The sequence below is a fragment of the Neofelis nebulosa genome, chromosome 1, assembly GCF_028018385.1.
Source record: "Neofelis nebulosa isolate mNeoNeb1 chromosome 1, mNeoNeb1.pri, whole genome shotgun sequence".
In the NCBI taxonomy this organism is placed as follows: domain Eukaryota; kingdom Metazoa; phylum Chordata; class Mammalia; order Carnivora; family Felidae; genus Neofelis; species Neofelis nebulosa.
In genome coordinates this window covers 136,112,027-136,132,762 of record NC_080782.1, presented here as the reverse complement: position 1 = coordinate 136,132,762, position 20,736 = coordinate 136,112,027, and the positions used below count along the sequence as shown (strand labels likewise).

At 41.8% G+C, this 20,736-nt stretch overlaps 1 protein-coding gene across 1 annotated transcript in view; it reads right to left on the bottom strand.

Moving 5' to 3' along the window:
- Nucleotides 1-20,736, bottom strand: part of ALDH7A1 (aldehyde dehydrogenase 7 family member A1) — a 42,061-nt gene that overhangs the window by 18,535 nt on the left and 2,790 nt on the right. Inside the window, exons 3-9 of the mRNA XM_058737579.1 lie at nucleotides 20,276-20,341; nucleotides 15,291-15,371; nucleotides 14,611-14,734; nucleotides 9,549-9,681; nucleotides 8,407-8,451; nucleotides 4,852-4,929; nucleotides 2,096-2,193 (exon numbers count right to left, since the gene is read on the bottom strand). Coding sequence (XP_058593562.1) covers nucleotides 2,096-2,193; nucleotides 4,852-4,929; nucleotides 8,407-8,451; nucleotides 9,549-9,681; nucleotides 14,611-14,734; nucleotides 15,291-15,371; nucleotides 20,276-20,341 — 625 coding nt within the window. The remainder of the gene's footprint in view (nucleotides 1-2,095; nucleotides 2,194-4,851; nucleotides 4,930-8,406; nucleotides 8,452-9,548; nucleotides 9,682-14,610; nucleotides 14,735-15,290; nucleotides 15,372-20,275; nucleotides 20,342-20,736) is intronic.

Genomic DNA, 20,736 nt, shown 5'->3' with positions numbered 1-20,736 from the left:
GTTTTATTTTTGATGAAGTCTATCTCATGTTGGTTATGTTTTAAGGGTCATATCCTAGAAACCATTGCCTAATCCAAGGCCATAAAAACCTATTCCTATGTTTTCTTCTAAGAGTTTTTAAATTTTTTTTTTCAACGTTTTTTATTTATTTTTGGGACAGAGAGAGACAGAGCATGAACGGGGGAGGGGCAGAGAGAGAGGGAGACACAGAATCGGAAACAGGCTCCAGGCTCTGAGCCATCAGCCCAGAGCCTGACGCGGGGCTCGAACCCACGGACCGCGAGATCGTGACCTGGCTGAAGTCGGACGCTTAACCGACTGCGCCATCCAGGCGCCCCATGTTTTCTTCTAAGAGTTTGATAGTTCTGGCTCTCACATTCAGGTCTTTGATACATTAGGAATTAATTTTTGTGTACAGGAAGAGGTGGGGTCTTTCATATGTACATACTTGGATATCTAGTTGTCCCAGCACCATTTGTTAAAAAGACTAGTTTTTCCCTCCAGTGAAATGTCCTGGCACCCTTATCAAAAATCAGTTAACCATAACTCGAAGGGTTTATTTCTGGACTGTTATTCCACTCATTTTTATGTCTATCCTGATGCCAGTACATAGTCTTGAATTTTTTATACTGAATTTTTTAGACTAAGTTGCAGTATTAGGACATATGGGTCCCCCTTTGGTATTTTTCAAGACTGTTTGGCTGCTTGGGGTCCTTTGCATTTCATCTGAATTTTAGGATCAGCCTGTCAATTCTACAAAGAAGCCAGCTGACATTTAGAAAGGGATTGCAATGAATCTGTAGATTACTTGGACAGTATTGATCTTAGGCTACAATAATACTAAGTTTCCCAAACAGTAAAAATGGGATGTCTTTACATTGACTTAGGTGTTCTTTAATTACTTTCAATGATACTCTGTAGTAATGCCTGTGTGAAAGACTCCAACTTCCTTTGTTGTATTTATTATTTTTTAAAGATTTTATTTTTAAGTAATCACGTCCATCGTGGGGCCTGAACCCACAACCCTGAGATCAAGAGTTGCATGCTCTACTAACTGAGACAGCCAGGAGCCCCTGTTGAATTTATTAAGTATTTTACTCTTTTTGACACTAGTGTAAATGTCTTCAGAATTTCATTTTGAGAATGCTTATGGTCAAAGTAAAGGAATGCAAGTGATCTTTGTATTGTATCTTGTATCCTGTAACCTTGCTGACCTTAGTTATTACCTCTACTGGCTTGTAAACTTGCTGTTTAAAAGCAATGCCTTTGGCAGGCACCTGGGGGCTCAGTTAAGTGTTAGACTGTGGATTTCAGCTCAGGTCTTTTCTCACAGTTGGTGGGATCAAGCTCCGTGTTGGGCTCTGGGCTGACAGCATAGAGCCTGCTTGAGATTCTCTTTCTCTCTCTTTCTCAAAATAAATGTATAAATTTTAAAAAAATAAATAAATAAGCACACAATGAAATGAAATGAAATGAAATGAAATGAAATGAAATGAAATGAAATGAAATGAAAACCAATGCCTGTGGGGGCACCTGGCTGGCTCAGTTTGGTAGAGCATGGGACTCTTGATCTTGGGGTTGTGAGTTCAAGCCCCACACTGTGGGTAGAGATTACTTTAAAAAATTAAATCTTTTTAATAAGTAAATAAATAAATATATAATAAAACTGCCTTAATGAGCCATAAAGCATACAAGGCTGTGTGTATAAAACCCTTTTCAGTCATATATACGTAAAATGTAAACAAGAACAGATTTAAGTCTTCCGTTCCATACTTATTCTAGGTCCTGTACTCCCTGGTCCTGCTTGGAACGTGAATTTTCTGTTTTTAATTTGCCAAACACTTCTGATAGAAATAAAGAAATGTATTTGATAGGATTTCACTATGGTAATTTAGGGGGAAAATGAAATCCTTCTGAAAATTATGCTATTAAATTTGCAATCTCCCCATTAATAGCTGTATCCCTCTGTTACCTGGATATTCAAATAAGCATGGCTGCTGTCCCTTCAGAAGGGATCAGGGAGGAAAAACCCAACTTTTAGATTTCATAGCCATCCCTGATGGAACTGCAATTCTCATTAAAAGGCAACACTTACCAAACCTCTCCTGCACCATAAGGGCCACCTGTTTTCCCACCTGTGTGCTCCCGGTGAAGGACAGCAGGTTCACCCGTTCATCTTTGGCCATTGCAGTGCTGCAGGGGAATAAACACAGTCACCCAAGGCAGAGAAACCCAGCAACAGTGGCACGTGCTGGAACCAGGTCAGAACATTTCCTCATCATGAAAAGACACTCACTCAAAGATACAAATATGTCTATCCCAAGGATGCAAAGGAAAGTTTTCATGAAAATGAACTAGATGTTCACAGGCAGAGCCATACAGCACAATAGGCTAACCTGGTCTGGGAGCTCTCTGTAAACTGAAATCACCTTGAGGACATTGTTAACGATGAAAGTCCTTCCTATACATTATGACCTTAGCACTTCCTTGATTAACATCCCAGTTATTCTGCAGACCCCTCAACTACTAATTCCTTTAAGAATTAAAAATGTGAAGGTTGCAGGAAAGCATCCTAAGTATCTCTCATGAAATCTCACTTAATAAAGACTGTGCTAGGATTTCCAGTTACCTCTAAGAAATATAAATCAGATACTATCGATCTGATCCACCTGGCTCCTGGTTCAGAGCTTCAAAGGACTCAGTATGGACCATGCAGGGTAGCCAGAGCATCAGACTTATGTTAAGGCTGGAACAGCTTGATGAGATTATGCATGGAGACTTCCCCAGGTTCAGCCCAGCAAACGTGAGCACGGATATGGATACTCAAAGTGGCTGTTATTAAATGCATGACTGCAAACACTACTCTATCTGAGCTAGCTCAAGACTAACGTGAAGGACTGATGTCCAAAGAAGAGGGGCGCCTGGGTGACTCAGTTGGCTAAGCGTCCAACTCTTGAGTTTAACTCAGGTTACGATCTCATGGTTCATGGGTTCAACACCCACATCGGCCCTGCCCTGACAGTGCGGACCCTGCTTGGGAATCTGTCTCCCTCTCTCTCTCTGCTCCTCCCCGACTCATGATTCTTCTCTCTCTCAAAAATAAACATTAAAGGGGCGCCTGGGTGGCGCAGTCGGTTAAGCGTCCGACTTCAGCCAGGTCACGATCTCACGGTCCGTGAGTTCGAGCCCCGCGTCAGGCTCTGGGCTGATGGCTCGGAGCCTGGAGCCTGTTTCCGATTCTGTGTCTCCCTCTCTCTCTGCCCCTCCCCCGTTCATGCTCTGTCTCTCTCTGTCCCAAAAATAAATAAAAAACGTTGGAAAAAAAAAAAAAATTAAAAAAAAAAAAAATAAATAAATAAATAAACATTAAAAAAAAAGTACAAAGCGCAAAAAAGACTAGGTCAAAGGATATATTATTCATTTTATAAATGACATTTAGATGTTATTTCACTATCCACTCTATATGTGAAAGTTGTATTCTCTAACACGTTCCCATTTTTATAAAAAAGAACTGATTTATTCATTCATTCATTCAGTCAGTCATTCATTTTGAGACTGACCAGTAGGTGGAGTAGTATGGTAACAGTGATGGATGGAGATCAACATTTTAACCACACCAGTGTGGGCTGTGAGGCCTTACTCCTATGAAACCACACTTAATTAAAGTCTAATCCAGGGGCACCTGGCTGGCTCAGTGGGCAGAGCATGGGACTCTTGATCTTGGAGTTGTGAGTTCGAACCCCACGTTGGACATAAAGATTACTTAAATATAAAATCTTAAAATAAATACATAAACAAAGTCTAAGCCAGTAGTAACAACTTCAACTTCCATCATTGTTCAGGGCAATCAGAGTCAGTTCCCAGCTTAAAAACAGGCTCTGATGTTATGCTGAGTTAAAGAAACCAGACACAAAAGGCCATATGTTATATGATTCCATCTACATGAAATGTCCCAAACAGGCCCAACTATAGAGATAGAAAGTACAGGAGTGGTTGCCAGGGGGAAGAGGCAAGATGGTAAATGAGTGCTAATACGTACAAAGTTCCTTCCTGGTGAAATGAAAATGTTCTCAAATAAGATAATGGTAATGGTTGCAAAACACTGTGAATATTCTAAAAACCACTCAACTGTACCTTTTTAAAGAGAGAATTTCATGGTATGTGAATTATATAGCAATTTTCTTAAAACAATACATTTTTAAAACGAGGCTCTATTCCCAGGGGCCCCTTTTTTCATTCAGCTCAAGAACCTAGACAATAGGATGTGGGGGGAGGAATACACCAGACTCCAATTGCACAGCTTTGCTTTGTAAGCACCTTTATAAATCAAGTGTCAGGAAGCCATAGATGTCCCAATGTTCCAGCAGTTTCTTATTTTAGGCTGTAAACATCTTACACAAGTAGCTGTGGGTAATTAAAAAAAAAAAATTCTTACTCTTCTTCCAACAAAGAATAATGAAGACAAAGCCCAATAAGGTACGTAATAATAATGATTCCAAAAAACCACTCACACCTCCTCAGCTTTACTGGGTTTCATTATTGTAATAAAGATGATTCTGGAGCACCTGGGTGGCTCAGTCAGCTAAGGGTCTGACTTCGGCTAAGGTCATGATCTCACAGATCATGAGTTTGAGGCCCGCGTCGGGCTCTGTACTGACAGCTCAGAGCCTGAAGCCTGCTTCAGATTCTGTGTCTCACTGTCTCTCTCCCTGCTCCTCCCCCACTGGCATTCTGTGTCCCTCAAAAATAAACAAAGATTAAAAAAACTTAAAAAAAAAAAAAAAAAAGATGATTCAGATCAATCAACCCAGAGTCCTTCAACAGAAAAAGACGCAGGGCCCATTGACCTACCCTATATCTGCTCCACCACAGGTCAAGGAACAAATAGCACCAGGCAGTTTGTTGTCTTCTAGAACCTTGGCTATTATCCTAAAAAAGGAAAAAGCAATTACTAAGAAAGAAAACAATTTCTAAGGGTTTTTCTAAAACTAGGAATAATTTCCAACTGTGTGACTTTCCTTTTCCAACTTTCCCCCTCACTCTGACCCCAAACATGCAGGCCTGCATTTCACCTCACATATTACAGATGAGGTTTTCCAACACTTAAACGCAGAACTATTCTCCCCCTAAAATCTTTAGAAGAAAAAAAACATACAAAATAAATAAAAGATACAATGCAATGGTCAGGTAGTTCAACTGCTCACTGTTTTCTAACATTTTTCGGCCAAACTACGAACACATATCTAGCTTAAGACGACAGAGCGATCACAGGACGTTTGTTTTTGGTTTTTGTTTTTGTCTCTTGCCACAAATCCATCAAGATGATGGCAAAGAAATAAAAAGATGCTTCGGATTCTGTGTCTCCCTCTCTCTTGCCCCTACGGTGTTCATGCTATGACTTACTCTCTCCTTCAAAAATAAACGCTTAAAAAATTTTAAAAAATAAAGAAAGAGAAAGGAAGAAAGGTAGTCCCCATCAGCAAATGAAATCCCAACACATCTGTGCAAAGCGACAGCCAGCCAGAGAAGTGGTAAAGGAGGAAACTGAAAGAGGCCCCCAAAGCTAGTGTAGTTGCTGAGGAGGTACAGCAGAGGGAGCTACACCTGCCAACAGAACCTCAAGTTCACGACTAGTCTCCACTGGCTTCACACCAAATCCTTTACTAAAGAAATATCAGCACCCTCCAGGCTAAAGCACTGTGGGCTAGCAGTTTTCTAACACTGAATAATACAACTTATTCTATGAATCAAAATGATGACTACAGTTCCATACACCTTAAATCTGATGAGGAGTTGTAAAAAATGGTAATTCTGGTTTCTCTTTCATTCATTTTGAGCTTCCTGAATACAGCCAAGACTATTCATCAATCCTCCTAACCTTCTGGCTACTTTCTAATTTGTTTAAATTTTTTTTAAAAATCCAAATTAAAAAAACAAACACTTCCATAAAAAAAGGGACCGCTGTTAAACATAAATTCTTTAACTGTCCCCGAAGCTGTCCTTTATAGTGGTTTTCTTTTTTCCTGCCCACCAAGGATCATACATGCAGTTGTAATGTCTGAACCTAGATTTCAGGTCATACAATTTCTTCCACAGACTCGGGGTATATACACTGTCTGCAGAAGGAGGCGGATTGTTTTTGAAGGGTCAGGATTTTGCTCTGTGTCTGTGGGTTTACAAAACACTTTTCCCTATTGCATGAGCCTCTGACTTTGGGTTACGTCTCTCGTTCTGTTGCCCAGGTGACCTGGTCAATGTCAGGGCGTCACCAGTGCTACAGACACACAGCATGACTTACGGTAGAAACAACCCCTGACTGGTGAACTCCATCTGGACTGGCATAACAACGTGAGAACTGTAAATGGGAACCTCAGGCTTTCTGCTCTTCCCCGAGCACAGGGACTTTTGTAACTTCATGTCCCTTATGGGTACCTGAAAGCTGTGCCTATGGAATTTTTCTAAGACATTCTGCTTCTTGTGAGTCAGCAGGCTTGTGAGTCAGAGCAACCCCCACACCTTTCCAAAGCAGATCTCACCTCCGTATTCCTGCATAAAATGTTACAAAGACACAGAATAAAGAGAAATACTGGATGCTATCCCTCCTGGCAAACTATGACCTTTCCTACATCTTTATGAATAGAAAAAGGGACAACGCGTAGCCAGTGTTCATCTAGGAATCTGAACGTTTAGCTGATTCTGCAGCACCTTTAGTTAACTCCAGCAAAATCTAGCATCATTTTATTTACTGTCTTCTCTAACAGAATCGGCTAACATTCTCAATTACCTAAAAAATCAGCCACACTCCCATAGGAACATTTCAAATCCTTCAAACTATTTAGAGCAAATAAATGAGATCAAAGGAGCAATCACATAGAACATGTGAAACTATTATCAAAATAAATATTTTAAACCAGCTGATGGGGCACCTGGGTGCTCAGTCGGTTAAGTGTCCCACTCTTGATTACAGCTCAGGTCATGATCTCATGGTCGGGCCCTGTGTTGCCAGTGCAGAGCCTGCTTGGGATTCTCTCTCCCTCTCTCTCCCCCAAAATAAAAAAATGAACTTGAAAAAAAAAAAAAAAGCTGCCTAATAACAATCGGTAAGTCTGTTCACTCTGTCGACATTAACTGTTTTGGGTTTGTTTTTTAAGGTTTATTTTTAAAAACTGCCCAGGAATCTCATATTTATACATGTGATTTGTCTCATGTGTCGTGCAGATTAGAGTTGTCTTTGATACTTAATTATAATTTAAGTATAATGATAATCATAAATTTTAATTATTATAAATAAGTCAGTAGTTATCTAATTGTTAAATTTAATTATCTTGCCTTGGAGGATAGAGTTTCCTCAATATTATGTATTCCTTTCAAGTAAATACTAACACATACTACTCTCTCTTTCAGCCCACGTGTCAATTCCTAAGCCACTGTTCCTCAATGGACTTCTAACCTCAAGGACCCTCTTCCATAAAGATTCCACAGGCTTTCTACCAGCAATTCTTAAATCAGAGAAAGGACCATGCAGCCAAAGGAACAGCAAGAACGGTCACCACTCTACATGGGAAGACATCCTGTTCTATACAGACTCTAAATGTCACAAGGATAAACCAGTAATACTGATTTTATGACCTAATCAGAGTTGTCAAGTTCTCTAAAATGATTAAAAAAATTCTTGTCAACAAAAGATGAAATACATTTTAGATAGTGTCAAAAGAGTCAATAGAACAGTATAATAACCATTTCTTTGTTTTGCCAACCACCTATTAAACAAAAGCCAGGAAACTATCACCTGGGTAAAAATCAAAACCATGAACATGTTTAGAAGTTACTAAATACAGTCCGTAAATTGTAAGGATAGTTCCTTTCCACTGGATTTGGTGTTATTTCCCAAAAGACATAAAAGTTTTGAAGAGCCCAATTTCAATACCTTTATCAATATCTGGCTTGTTTCCAAAGAGTTCAATTACACGGCTCTGCAAGAGCTCCATATATCGTAAAATGGTGTAAAAGTTATTACAGGGGCAGCTGGATGCCTCAGTCAGTCAAGAAGCCGACTTCAACTCAGGTCATGAACTGCCCATTGTGAGTTCAGGCCCTGTATTGGGCTCTGTGCTGTTAGCATGGAGTCTCCTTAGGATCCTTGGTCTCCCTGTCTCTCTGCCCCTCCCTTGCTAGATCCCCCCTCTCCCCTCCTCGTACCCCTACCCCCCACCGCCGCCTCTCTCTCTCTCCTTCTCAAACATTAAAAAAAAAAAAAATCTGATTACAAGCCAAGGAGAAAAAAAAGGTTACCCAAGTTCCATGCTTAACAAATATGACCATTCCACACTGGATTAAAAGCCAGTGCTTACCGATCACCTTTTCCGATTATTCAATACTCAGGAAAAGAAAGCCACACATACTTACTTTGTGACAGCTACACTAATGAGGGAAGTTGTTGGAGCTCCTTTCCTTGAGAGGATCAAAAAAAAAAAAAGCAACTTAATTTGGTGGAAATCATAAATACCTTTTATTGTCAAGCAGAAACAAGTCTTTCTGAGAAGTTCTGTCCAATTAAACCACAGAGCCTAATAAGTGATATCAACATTTGTCCATGAGCTTTGCGTCTTTGGGAGCTCAGGTACTATAAAACTTTGAAAAACATAAAAATGGCACCAAGCAATTTTGAACCTGCTTGCTGCACTGATCACGGGAACTGTTACATTAACCTCTGTCAATGACGGAAATGGCAATCTATCAACATGAACTTTACAAGTTCCTTAGAAGGCTCAAGGGGCTGGAAAAAAACCACATGACTAGTCCTTATGGATTAAAACACTAAAAGGCATGGGTCCCTTTGGCAACATGGTGCCAAATCATCAATCTCCCACCGATGCCTGGCCTTTGTAGAGAGTCTGTGAAAGCATTCAACCGAACACAACATTAACGTTTAGTTAATTACCAGTGGAACAGATGCCAAATGGGCAAAGACAACTGTCCTGGCTTTCCTAATCTAACTTCTCCCATTCAACACAGAAGTTAAAAACAAGCAACTGTTTTGTCATCTACAAAATACAGACATTCTCCCAACTAACATCTACTATCCCATATTTTCCAGAGAGGTAAAAGTTAATGTATCAATGGGCACAATGGTCAAGGGTTGCAGAATCACTTGGGAATTCAGTATGAAATTTTTACTGAATGGGAAAAAAGTCAAGTTTCACAAAGAGGATTGGGACTCTCCCCAAGTTCTTTTTTCTCCAACTTTCTAACTGGGTTTTCTATTTGCAGAATGTGGTATAAAGAATATATCCAGTCTTGGGTGCCTGAGTGGCTCAGCTGGTTAAGCGTCCAACTTCAGCTCAGGTCATGACATCACAGTTCATGCGTTCAAGCCCCGCACTGGGCTCTGTGCTGACAGCTCAGAGTCTGGAGCCTGCTCTGGATTCTGTCTCCCTCTTTGTCTGCTCCCCCCCCCGCCATGCTGTCTTTCTCTCTCAAAAATAAATAAATATTTAAAAAAAAAAAGAAAGGAAAGAAAAAAAATGAAGAAAGTAAGCAGGTCTTACCAAAGGCAGACATTCCCACAGATCATGGCAATGGCATTGTTCCAGCCATACACTGCCACAGGGAAGTTGAACGCAGTGATGATGCCAACCAGGCCTACAGGATTCCACTGTTCAATGAGGGCATGGCCAGGTCCTGAGGACAGGGAAGGAGTGGACCGTGCTTAAGCATACTGATTTAATGCACATGATGGTAATAATAACAAAGCCTGAAATCATTCATTTTCAGAACTAAGGTGCATGAGACCAAGAGGGGATTCCAGGTATCTCGCAGTGGTTCACTTTACACAGCTAATCGGCATACCATAAAAGCTGCTATTACTGCACTACCTTATAAACTATAAGGATACCATTATGCCTCTGAAGCTCACAGGAACTCCGTGTGGATCCGGGCAGCATCAGCACCATCCAGGAGACGAGGAAAGCTCAAAGAGGTGATGAGAGGTGCCCTGGGTGAGGTGAATGCAAAGGGCAGAACACAGGAGTTGTGACTCCTATTCTTTATATTGCCTATAAAGCCCTTGGCCAACCTCTCCATATGAAGACAACGACACTCACAAGGAACAAGAACAGTTCTAAGAATTACATACGCGTTAAATGAATGACCGGCACAAGGCTTCACATTCATACAGAAAAATGGGAACTACAAAGACACCATGTGTTCGCTATATACAAATTTTACATGTAACATCACCCACCGCCCCACAAAGGACCTATTTTTTTTAATGTTTACTTATTTATTTAAAGTTTACTTATTTATTTTTGAGAGAAAGCATGAGTAGGGGAGGGACAGAGAGGGAAGAAGAGAGAGGGAGAGGGGCGCCTGGGTGGCGCAGTCGGTTAAGCGTCCGACTTCAGCCAGGTCACAATCTCGCGGTCCGTGAGTTCGAGCCCCGTGTCAGGCTCTGGGCCGATGGCTCGGAGCCTGGAGCCTGTTTCCGATTCTGTGTCTCCCTCTCTCTCTGCCCCTCCCCCGTTCATGCTCTGTCTCTCTCTGTCCCAAAAATAAATAAAAAACGTTGAAAAAAAAAAAAAAAAAAAAGAAGAGAGAGGGAGACAGAGGGAGAGAAGGAGGGATGGAGACAGAGAATCCCAAGCAGGCTCCACACTGTCAGCACAGAGCCCAAGGCTAGGCAGGGCTCAAACTCCCACAAAACATGAGATCATGACCCAAACCAAAAGCAAGAGTTTAACCAACTGAGCCACCTAGGCGCCTCAAAGGGCCTATTTTAATCAAAGGCAGATGGAGCAGTGAACTGGAGCAAGGAGGTGGACAGTTCACAAATGGAGTTAAAACCACACACCGACTGGAAGGTGATGCTCCCAGCCGTCCATCTTTCTGGCCACACTCACCCTGTGGGAACAGGGTGCCCAGGAGCAGCTGCCCTCCCTTTCCTCGACACACCTCAATCCTCCTCCCCTCCCTGAGATGATGTGCTGACACACTCTTCCTGGCAGAGCCTGTCTCCTCCTCTCCTGCCCTCCCCTCTTTGTCCTTCCCCCCACAGAGGCCAGTGCAGCCCTGATCACCTCCCTCCCCTGCTTACAACTCTGTGGTATCTGGATCACTACCGTAACTGCCCTCAGGACAAAGTCCGAATTCTTCAACAGGACAAGTGCCTTTCCGGGGCTCCCTCTCCACCCTGCCTCCCCACTCAGATGGTGCCTGCAAGCTGTGTGCAACCAAGGCAGTTGCCCAAATAAGCCACATTCTCCCAGCTTTTTTTTTTTTTTTTTTTGAATTTTTTATTTATTTTTGAGACAGAGAGAGACAGAGCATCTGCAGGGGAAGGGCAGAGAGAGGGGGAGACACAGAATCCGAAGCGGGCTCCAGGCTCTAAGCTGTCAGCACAGAGCCCGACGAGGGGCTCGAACCCACGAACCGTGAGATCATGACCTGAGCCAAAGTCGGACGCTCAACCAACTGAGCCACCCAGGCGCCCCTCTCCCAGCTTATTTCATGTGGGCTTTGGCCCAGCGTTAAGACCATCCTGCCCCACCCCTCTCACCCCTGAGGCCTTGCCTTGGATTACTGTCTCCCAGGGGCCTCTCCTGACCCCTGCAAGGCTGGCTCAGGGCCCCACCCTCCCCTGCACCCCACCACAGGACTTACCATGCTGTTACACTCCTCCCATTACTTGTCCATTACTTGCCTCCCACTCTAAAACATGAAGAATCTTCAACCTTATAAATTCCTTTAGGGCAAGGACAACGCCTTATTGATCAAGTATCACCTATCAGTTCACCTGGCACCTGCTAGACACTCAGTAAGCATCTACTACATCAATGAAGTCAAAGTTACCTGCAAAGCCTCTGTAGAGGTGAATAAATCTACTCTCCTAAAATATGTGTAAAACAACTGAAAAAGGTTTTAATTGGTGAGGCAGACATCTCAGCAGGTATAAATCAAAGAAGTTCCTGTTTGCAGATGTATATTTCTCCAAACTGGAAATTTACTAACTTTTCAAACTAGAAAAGCCTATTAAAAATCATCAATAAGGGGCATCTGGGTGGCTCAGTCAGCTAAGCATCCAATTCTTGGCTTTGTCTCAGGTCATGATCTCGCAGTTCCTAAGGTTGAGCTCCATGTCGGGCTCTGCACTGTAAGCACAGAACATGCTTGGGATTCTCTGTCTCCTGCTCTCTCTGCCCCTCTCCTGCTCGTGCTTGCTCGCTCTCGCTCTCTCCCTCTCAAAGTAAACAAACAAACATAAAAAGAAAAAGAAACAGGGGTGCCTGGGTGGCTCAGCTGGTTAAGTGTCTAACTCTTGATTTCAGCTCAGGTCATGATCTCACACTTCATGAGTTTGAGCCCTGTGCTTGGGATTCTCTCTCTCTCCCTCTCTCTCTGCCCCTCTCCCACTCCCCACATCTCTCTCTCAAAACTTATAAATAAATATTTAAAAGAAACAAAGGAAAGACAGGGAGGGAGGAAGGACGACAATAGCAGCCATCAGTAATTCTGCTACACACAGACAACCACTGGGACTGCTTTGGCCAACTTCCATTCCCAGGTACTTTCTACACAGACGTGCAGTCACCTGTTTTGCTCCATCAACAATGCAAACTTTCCAAATCACATAAACCCTTATCCTCACTGTTGAAACCTCCTCAGAGTACAAGGTCAGTCATTGCAACATAGTCATTTTCAGCAAAAAACTGAAAAAATACCCCACGTATCCATTATTTGGGAACTGGCTAAAACACTCAGTGTCCTGACAACCAACAGACTAATAAAAAAAGATGAAGGAAGTCCCCTCCTGGAATGATAAGCAACAATCTCTGAGACACCTTAAGTAAAAAGTTAAGTACAGAATAGAACATATAGCTTGGTCATGTTTGTGTGCCAAAAGACACATATTTGCCCACCCCAAAACAAAAGCTCTAAAAAGATATACAAGAAACCAGAAACATTCACTACTTCCATGGGGATATTTAGGAGCATCCAGGAGGGTAAGAAAATAACTTTTCATCCTTTATCATTTCATTCTTTTTCAATTTTGTGATATAAATTTATCACCTCTTAAGAAAAAAAGGAAAAAAAAAACCTAGAACAACTTAAAAGTAAACACAACTTTCCCATAAAAGTGTGCAGTTGTGGGAAACAATCTTCCCAAGTATGACTTTTAATATATTCTAATAGACTGGGGCACCAGGGTGGCTCAATTAAGCATCTGACTTTTTTTTTTTTTTTAAAGGAGAATGGTTATATTTTTATATTTTTATTTTAATGTTTTTATTTATTTTTGAGACAGAGACAGAGCATGAGCAGGGGAGAGGCAGAGAGAGAGAGGGAGACACAGAATCCGAAGCAGGCTCCAGGCTCTGAGCTGTCAGCACAAAGCCTGACGTGGGGCTCAAACTCATGGACCGTGAGATCATGACCTGAGCTGAAGTCAGACGTTTAACCGACTGAGCCACCCAGGTGCCCCAAACGCCTGACTCTTCATTTCTGCTCAGGTCATGATCTCACGGTTTATGTGTTTGTGTCTCACGTTGGGCTCTGTGCAGGAGCCTGCGTGTGATTCTCTCTCTCCCTCTCTCTCTGCCCCTCCTGTGCTCACACTCTGTCAAAATAAATAAATAAATAAAAAGAAAATAATATATATATACACACACACATATATACCAACAAACTACCAAAATTAGCTTAACCTTTGTCATATAAAATGGCACTCAGATCATTAAAAATATTTTTTTTTAATTTTTTTTTTTTTAACGTTTATTTATTTTTGAGACAGAGAGAAACAGAGCATGAACAGGGAAGGGGCAGAGAGAGAGGGAGACACAGAATCGGAAACAGGCTCCAGGCTCTGAGCCATCAGCCCAGAGCCTGATGCGGGGCTCGAACTCACGGACCACGAGATCGTGACCTGAGCTGAAGTCGGACGCTTAACCGACTGAGCCACCCAGGCGCCCCAAAAATATTTTTTAAATATTTATTCATTTGTAAGAGACAAGAGAGACTGAACACTAGTGGGGGACGGGCAAAGAGAGGAGACACAGAACCCAAGGTAGGTCCCAGGCTATGAGCTGTTAGCACAGAGCCCAACACAGGGCTCAAACTCACAGACCACAAGATCATGACCAGAGCTGAAGTTGGACACCCAACCAACTAGCCAACCAGCTGCCCTAGATCATTTCAAATGTTTCCTATTGACACTACAAGGAACATCTTTACATATAAACATTTGTCACATTTCAGGGAATTTACTCAAATTAGATTCTTGAAACTGGTATTAAATATTTCAGGCCGTTTGCATATATTTTTGAATTGTTTTCCTGATGGACTAGTGATTCATGTTACCAAAAGTCCCCATAAAAGAACAGCTGTCTCACCCATGGACTTGCCAAAACAGTCTAATCTTTAAAAATAGAAAATTTTAAGAAGGATCTTCATCTGATGTTCTCACCTATTGTAATTTACATTTGTTCATGCAGAGATTAAAGACATTTTCATATTTTTATGTAATATATGCAATTTCTCTTTTGCAAACTGTTCACAGCCAGCACGTTTTGGAGCTCTAAGAGTCAAAAACTTAGTTTAACTGACTTCATTGCTTACTTTCAGAAGGCAAGATGGGTCCCCCAATCATCCGTGATAAGCCAACAGCATAATCACAAATATCCACGTACTCTTGAACTTCTCCTACACCTTCCACTAAGATTTTCCCCATCTCCAAAGACACCTAAAAAACAAAAAGCCAAGAAGCATTTTTCCAACACAATTCAGTTTAATTACTAAATTTATGGGGCGAGGAGGTCGGGCAGGAAAGCAAACCATATTTTGGGTCTCTTTTGTGAAGGTAGTGATCTTAAAAAAGTCTGTTATTATCTTAACAATTTAAAAAACCAAAAATAGGGTGCCTGGGTGGCCGTCAGTTAAACGTCCGACTTCGGCACAAGTCATGACCTCACAGTTCGTGGGTTCGAGTCCCACGTCAGGCTCTGTGCTAACAGCTCAGAGCCTGGAGTCTGCTTCGGATCCTGTGTCTCCCTCTCTCTCTACCCCTCCCCAAATCATGCACTGTCTCCCATTCTCTCTTTCAAAAATAAACATAAAAAAAAAAAAAAAAAAACCCAAGAACTGTCTTTATTTTTCTTTGTTCCTCTTGTCCATCTTTCCCCTAAAAAGATTTTAAATGTACGAATTGTTTTCCTTAAGCATCACAATCTTAAACACAGATGCACAATAGTCTTATGCCCCACTCAAAGGACTGTGTATTTACTACAAAAATACTTTACCAAACTTCCTAGTACTTGGATCTTCTCCCGCAAGGCATCCCCAATCTGTCTCACTACTTCTCCTCTCTTCGGAGCAGGAACCTAAGGAGAGAATGGAATCTTAGTGTCTGATTCAAAGTGTGAACTCACATCTCTAACACAGTATTAGACCAATGTGCTGTGAGAGAACTAACTACAAACCCATCAGATGACTTCCTAATCACATCAAGAACGTTGTTATCACACATCCCGTAAACGGATACCAAGAGACCCAGAAAACATCCAGATGACTGGTTCCTGGAGAGCAAGGGACTGTGCCATATGCACAGAGAAATTCAGAGACTGAACACACCTCTGGAATGACTTTAGAAAAGGCTTAAAATACCTTAAACACCCCTAAACCTTTATGATACCCAGAAACGTTTTCTTATGGGTCAAACTGCACTACACCACAGAGCCTGCTTGGCATTCTCTCATTTCCTCCCCAAAACACATGCTCTCTCTCTCTCTTGCTGTCAAAATAAATAAAGTTAAAAAAAATTTTTTAAAACCCGTTCAGGAAAAGAAAGATCCTGAATTCACACACACCTGGGTAAATACACACATAAATTAAAGGTTTCTGGTCAAAAGTTTCACTGGCATTTAAAATAGTGCATGCACACAGTCAATCCTAATATAAATTGTGCACTTTGGTAAATTATGATTTATCCAAATTGGCTCTCCAACTGTAACAAATGTATGGGGTTAACACAAGATGACGTTAAGAGGGAAACATGAAAAGTGTGATAAAGTACACGAACTCCCTACTTTCTGCTTATCTTTTTGTTGATGGTGGGTCAGAATAAGCCACTCCAGACTATGCCACTTTGGCATGAGGATTATTTTGAGCAGAAGGCAAAGGCCAAACAGACTCAGGAAAGCTTTCAACCCCTTTGTAAAGAACTTACAAAGGGGACCTATGCCAAGAAGTCTGTTATTATTTTTATTATTTTTTATCTTTATTATTAACATGTATTATATTATTATCTCACTACTCTTATTATCAAAGTAAACTTTTGGGGCGCCTGGGTGGCTCAGTCAGTTGAGTGTCCGACTTCAGCTCAGGTCATGATCTCACAGTCTGTGGGTTCGAGCCCCGTGTCGGGCTCTGTGCTGACCGCTCAGAGCCTGGAGCCTGCTTCGGATTCTGTGTCTCCCTCTCTCTCTGCCCCTCCCCTGCTCGTGCTCTCTCTGTCTCGAAAATAAATAAAAACATTTTAAAAATTTAAATAAATAAAGTAAACTTTTATTATTTATTTTATTTAGTTTTTTATAGTTTTTTTTTAATGTTTTTTATTTATTTTTGAGAGAGAGATAGAGACAGAACACAAGCAGGGGAGAGGCAGAGAGAGGGGAGCCAGAGAATCTGAAGCAGGCTCCAAGCTCCAAGCTGTGAGCACAGTGCCCGATGCGGGGCTCGAACTCACAAACCGCGAGATGGTGACGTGAGCTGAAGTCAGACGCTTAACCCACTGAGCCACTCAGGCACCCCAATTTTATTTTATTTTTTAAGTAGGCTTCACACCCAGCACTGAGCCCAATGCCAAGCTTGTACTCAGGATCCTGAGATCGTGACCTGGAGTGAGATCAAGAGTTGGATGCTTAACCAAATGAGCCATCTAGGTGCCTCACCAAAGATAACTTTTACAGGGGTGCCTGGGTGGCTCAGTTGGTTGAGCATCTGACTTCAGCTCAGGTCAGGATCTCACAGTTTGTGAGTTCGAGCCCCACCTCGGGCTCTTTGCTGATGGCTCAGAGCCCAGAGCCTCTTCAGATTCTGTGTCTCCCTCTCTTTCTGCCCCTCCCCCGCTCATGCTCTGTCTCACAAAAATAAATAAATGTAAAAAAATAAAAATTTTTAAAAAATTAAAAAAAAAGAGAACTTTTATAAAGAGAGACCTAGTGTATGGAAGGGAAAACATTTCTGTACTGAACATCTGCTCCTTTCACCTTCCTGTGAATTGCCTTCTTCCTCCATGAGGGCCCAGAGCTCTGGGTGTATATAAGCCTAGATGCCTGGCTAGTCTTGGGTCTCGATCTTGCTCACCATCATCATCCTTACCCGCCCCACATAAGAAATTAAATTTGTTTTTCTCCTGTTAGTGTTTTTTGTTGGTTTTTTTTTTAAGTTTATTTATTTTAAGAGAGACACAGAGAGTAAGCACATGCCAGGGAACGGGCAGAGAGGGTCCAGATCTCAGGAGCCGAAGCATGAGATCATGACATGACCTGAGCCGAAATCAAGGGTTGGTCATTTAACCTACTAAGACCCAGGGCCTCCTATTAATCTGTTTTATGTCCGGTATTAGACCAGCCACAATACACAAAAGTGAAAACAAAAAATTTTTCCTCCTCTATGATGTGGGAAACAAAGGCAGAAGGAAATGGCAGATAAAATTAAATATCCTTATAATCCGCAGCCCATTGATGAATACATAAGGCCAGGAGAGTAAAAAGCTTCTCCAGGAACTTCCTAGGGTCTTAATGCTAATGCTTTGCTAGAGGGAAAACCACCTTAGCTCAACAATAGCTAGGCCTCCAGTATCCCGACAGTCCTCTTTAGCATATGAAAATCTCACTGGAAACTTCCACTGGACTTTACCACCCCCACCCCCCCACTCCATAGTATATAACCAGTCTTTCCTCATGGTCCTGGGGCAGCTCTTTCTGCCCACAGGTCCTGTCCCTGTGCTTTAGTAAAATCACCTTTTTGCACCAAAGATGTCTTTAAGAATTTTCTTGGCCGTTGGGTCTGGACCCCGTGAACCCCATTATGACCTCAAAAAACCTCATCACTCTATACTACTATAAACTAAAACTGCTCTAAAAAATAAACTGTAATTAAATTTTTGTAAATAGCTTATGTACAGAGAAACAATGACTTTAAAAAATTATGCAGTAACTTTAAACTTGTATTCAGTACGATGACAGGTCACAAACTTTTACACATGCCATGTACATAGGAAGTAGGTATAATAATCACAACTATGAAATACATAAAAGACTGGAAGGAGGGTCACTTGGGGGGCTCTGACTTCAGCTCAGGTATTGATCTCAGGGTTTCTGAGTCAGGCTCTGAGCTGACAGTGTAGAACCTGCTTGGTTCTTGCTCTCTCCTCTCTCTCTGCCCCTCTCCCACCCGTGCTTTCTCTTGCTCTCAAATAAACTTAAAACAAGCCAAAAAATATATATATATATATATCGGGATGCCTGGGTGGCTTAGTCAGTTGAGCGTCTGACTTTGGCTCAGGTCATGATCTTGCGGTCCGTGAGTTTGAGCCCCGAGTCGGGCTCTGTGCTGACAGCTCAGAGCCTGCAGCCTGCTTCGGATCCCATGTCTCCTTCTCTCTCTACTTCTCCCCTGCTCATACTTTGCCTCTCTCTCTCTCCCTGAAAAATAAAAAAAATAAATAAAAAAAGCCTGGAAGAAAATGCACCAAAACATAACTCTAACAAACATTCTGTATCAAACTAGAAGAGGTAAGGGTATTAAATTTAATTATCTCATTTAGTGCATTATCCATTTTTTTAGTAAGGAATAGATATTACCTTTATGATCAAAAAGAAAAAAAATTTAATGTATTTATTTGGAAAGATAGTGAATCTTCACTATCACTTTGAGATAGTGAATCTCAAGCAGGGTCTGGAAGATGTCAGCATGGAATGGACACTGGGCTCGAACCCACAAACCATAAGATCATGACCTGAGCCGAAATCAAGAGTCCAATGCTCAACCAAATGAGCCACCCAGGAGCCCTCAAAATAATTATTTTTAAAACAATAAATTGGTACTGCTTTGGACACTCTTCTCTTAGGTACGGTGAACTTTAGTTACCACTGTATTTACTTTTGGAAGTGGTATTTCACTGCTCAAGGATATTCTGATAGCACATAATGGAACCCTGAGCCAATTTATAGCCCCATTTAAAGTCAAGATGTTTCTCCCGCTTTGCACAGAGGGGGTCCCCTGGCTGACAGCTAAGGAGCATCCAATTCAGGGCTCTCTGGGAGAGCCTGCCCCTCCCCAAGTCACCCTAGCAATCTTTGATTCAGAGAAAACACGGGCTCAGCAGCCTGCAACTTGGCAGCACTGGGATCTGTAACTCAGGTACAGAGGTTGGCAAAGGCCACGTTCTCCAGTAAGCAATTCCAATTAGTAACTCGTTTAAACCTCACCAAAACTGCAGGAATGGAGGAGGAATTCTGAGTCTCCTCTATTAACAAGACAAAACAGAGGGGGGAGAGCTGGGTTAAACCATCCCCATATTCCTCCAGCCTCAGGCCTATAACCTTTGGTGGTAGATCAAAAGGGATATTCAAGGTGGGAAAGGAGAGGGAGGACTGGGAAATCCAGGCCACCCCAGTTCTTCCCTCTCTTCTCCAGAGCCTGGCCCTCACCTAGTGACAGCTCCCTGTGACCCAGCCCAGGCCAGTCACAGCCCCTAGAGCCGCTCATATTATCCCTGGTGGAGACAGTGACGGAGGAGGCACAACTTGCTTCCAGGCCTAATCAGATGGTGGAGGAACTCAAGCCCCTGTCCTCTGAACCAGGAATATGTGAGACACTCCTTCCCACACTCCCACATCCCCACCTTGCATAAAGCTGGCAGGGGGAGTGGGAAGAAACAGCGATAAAAAGGGTGTTTCTAGCATACATATTCTTTTCTTTTTGTTCAATTAGAAATTTAATAAATTTCAAAAAAATAAAAGAAATTTAAGAAACTTCATTTGGAAAATAGAGTATTCAGAGCTGAAGTTTACACTACATCACTACAGACTTTTAATCCATTTTAAATCACCCATTTACTGAAAGCCAAATATGGAAAAGGCACAATCCCAGGTCTACAGCAGAGGAGATTATCACAACCCCCAAGGAACTCCCATTTTAGGGAGACGACTCCTCATCCGATTTCTCTATATCTCCCTGCAGTTACAACAGATCATGATGCTGTGACCTTCATACTCACCTCTGCCCAGATTCTCCATGCTTCCCTTGCTTTCTTCACAGTTTCTTCATAGTCAGCCACACTGGCCTAAATTAACAATTAGGGGGGAGACCAACGGAAAAAGAGAAGGAAGCAATGATCCCCTTGTGAGAAGCTACAAGATTTTTGCAAAAGGACTGGAATCTCTCTGGGTGACCCTCAGATTCGTAGATTCCAATGATTTTCACAGCCTATGTATCCACTCATGAGAACCCAGTAAGACAACTTCAAATTTAGCTGTGCTTTTTACAACATTGCTCTTTTTATATATATAAAATGCATTTGGTTTATTTCCTTCCATCAGCAGCATTTGAAAGGTTTTTTTTTTTTTTTACATTTCTTTTTTATTTTATTTTATTTTTAATTTACATCCAAATTAGTTAGCATATAGTGCAACAATGATTTCAGGAGTAGATTCCTTAATGCCCCTTACCCATTTAGCC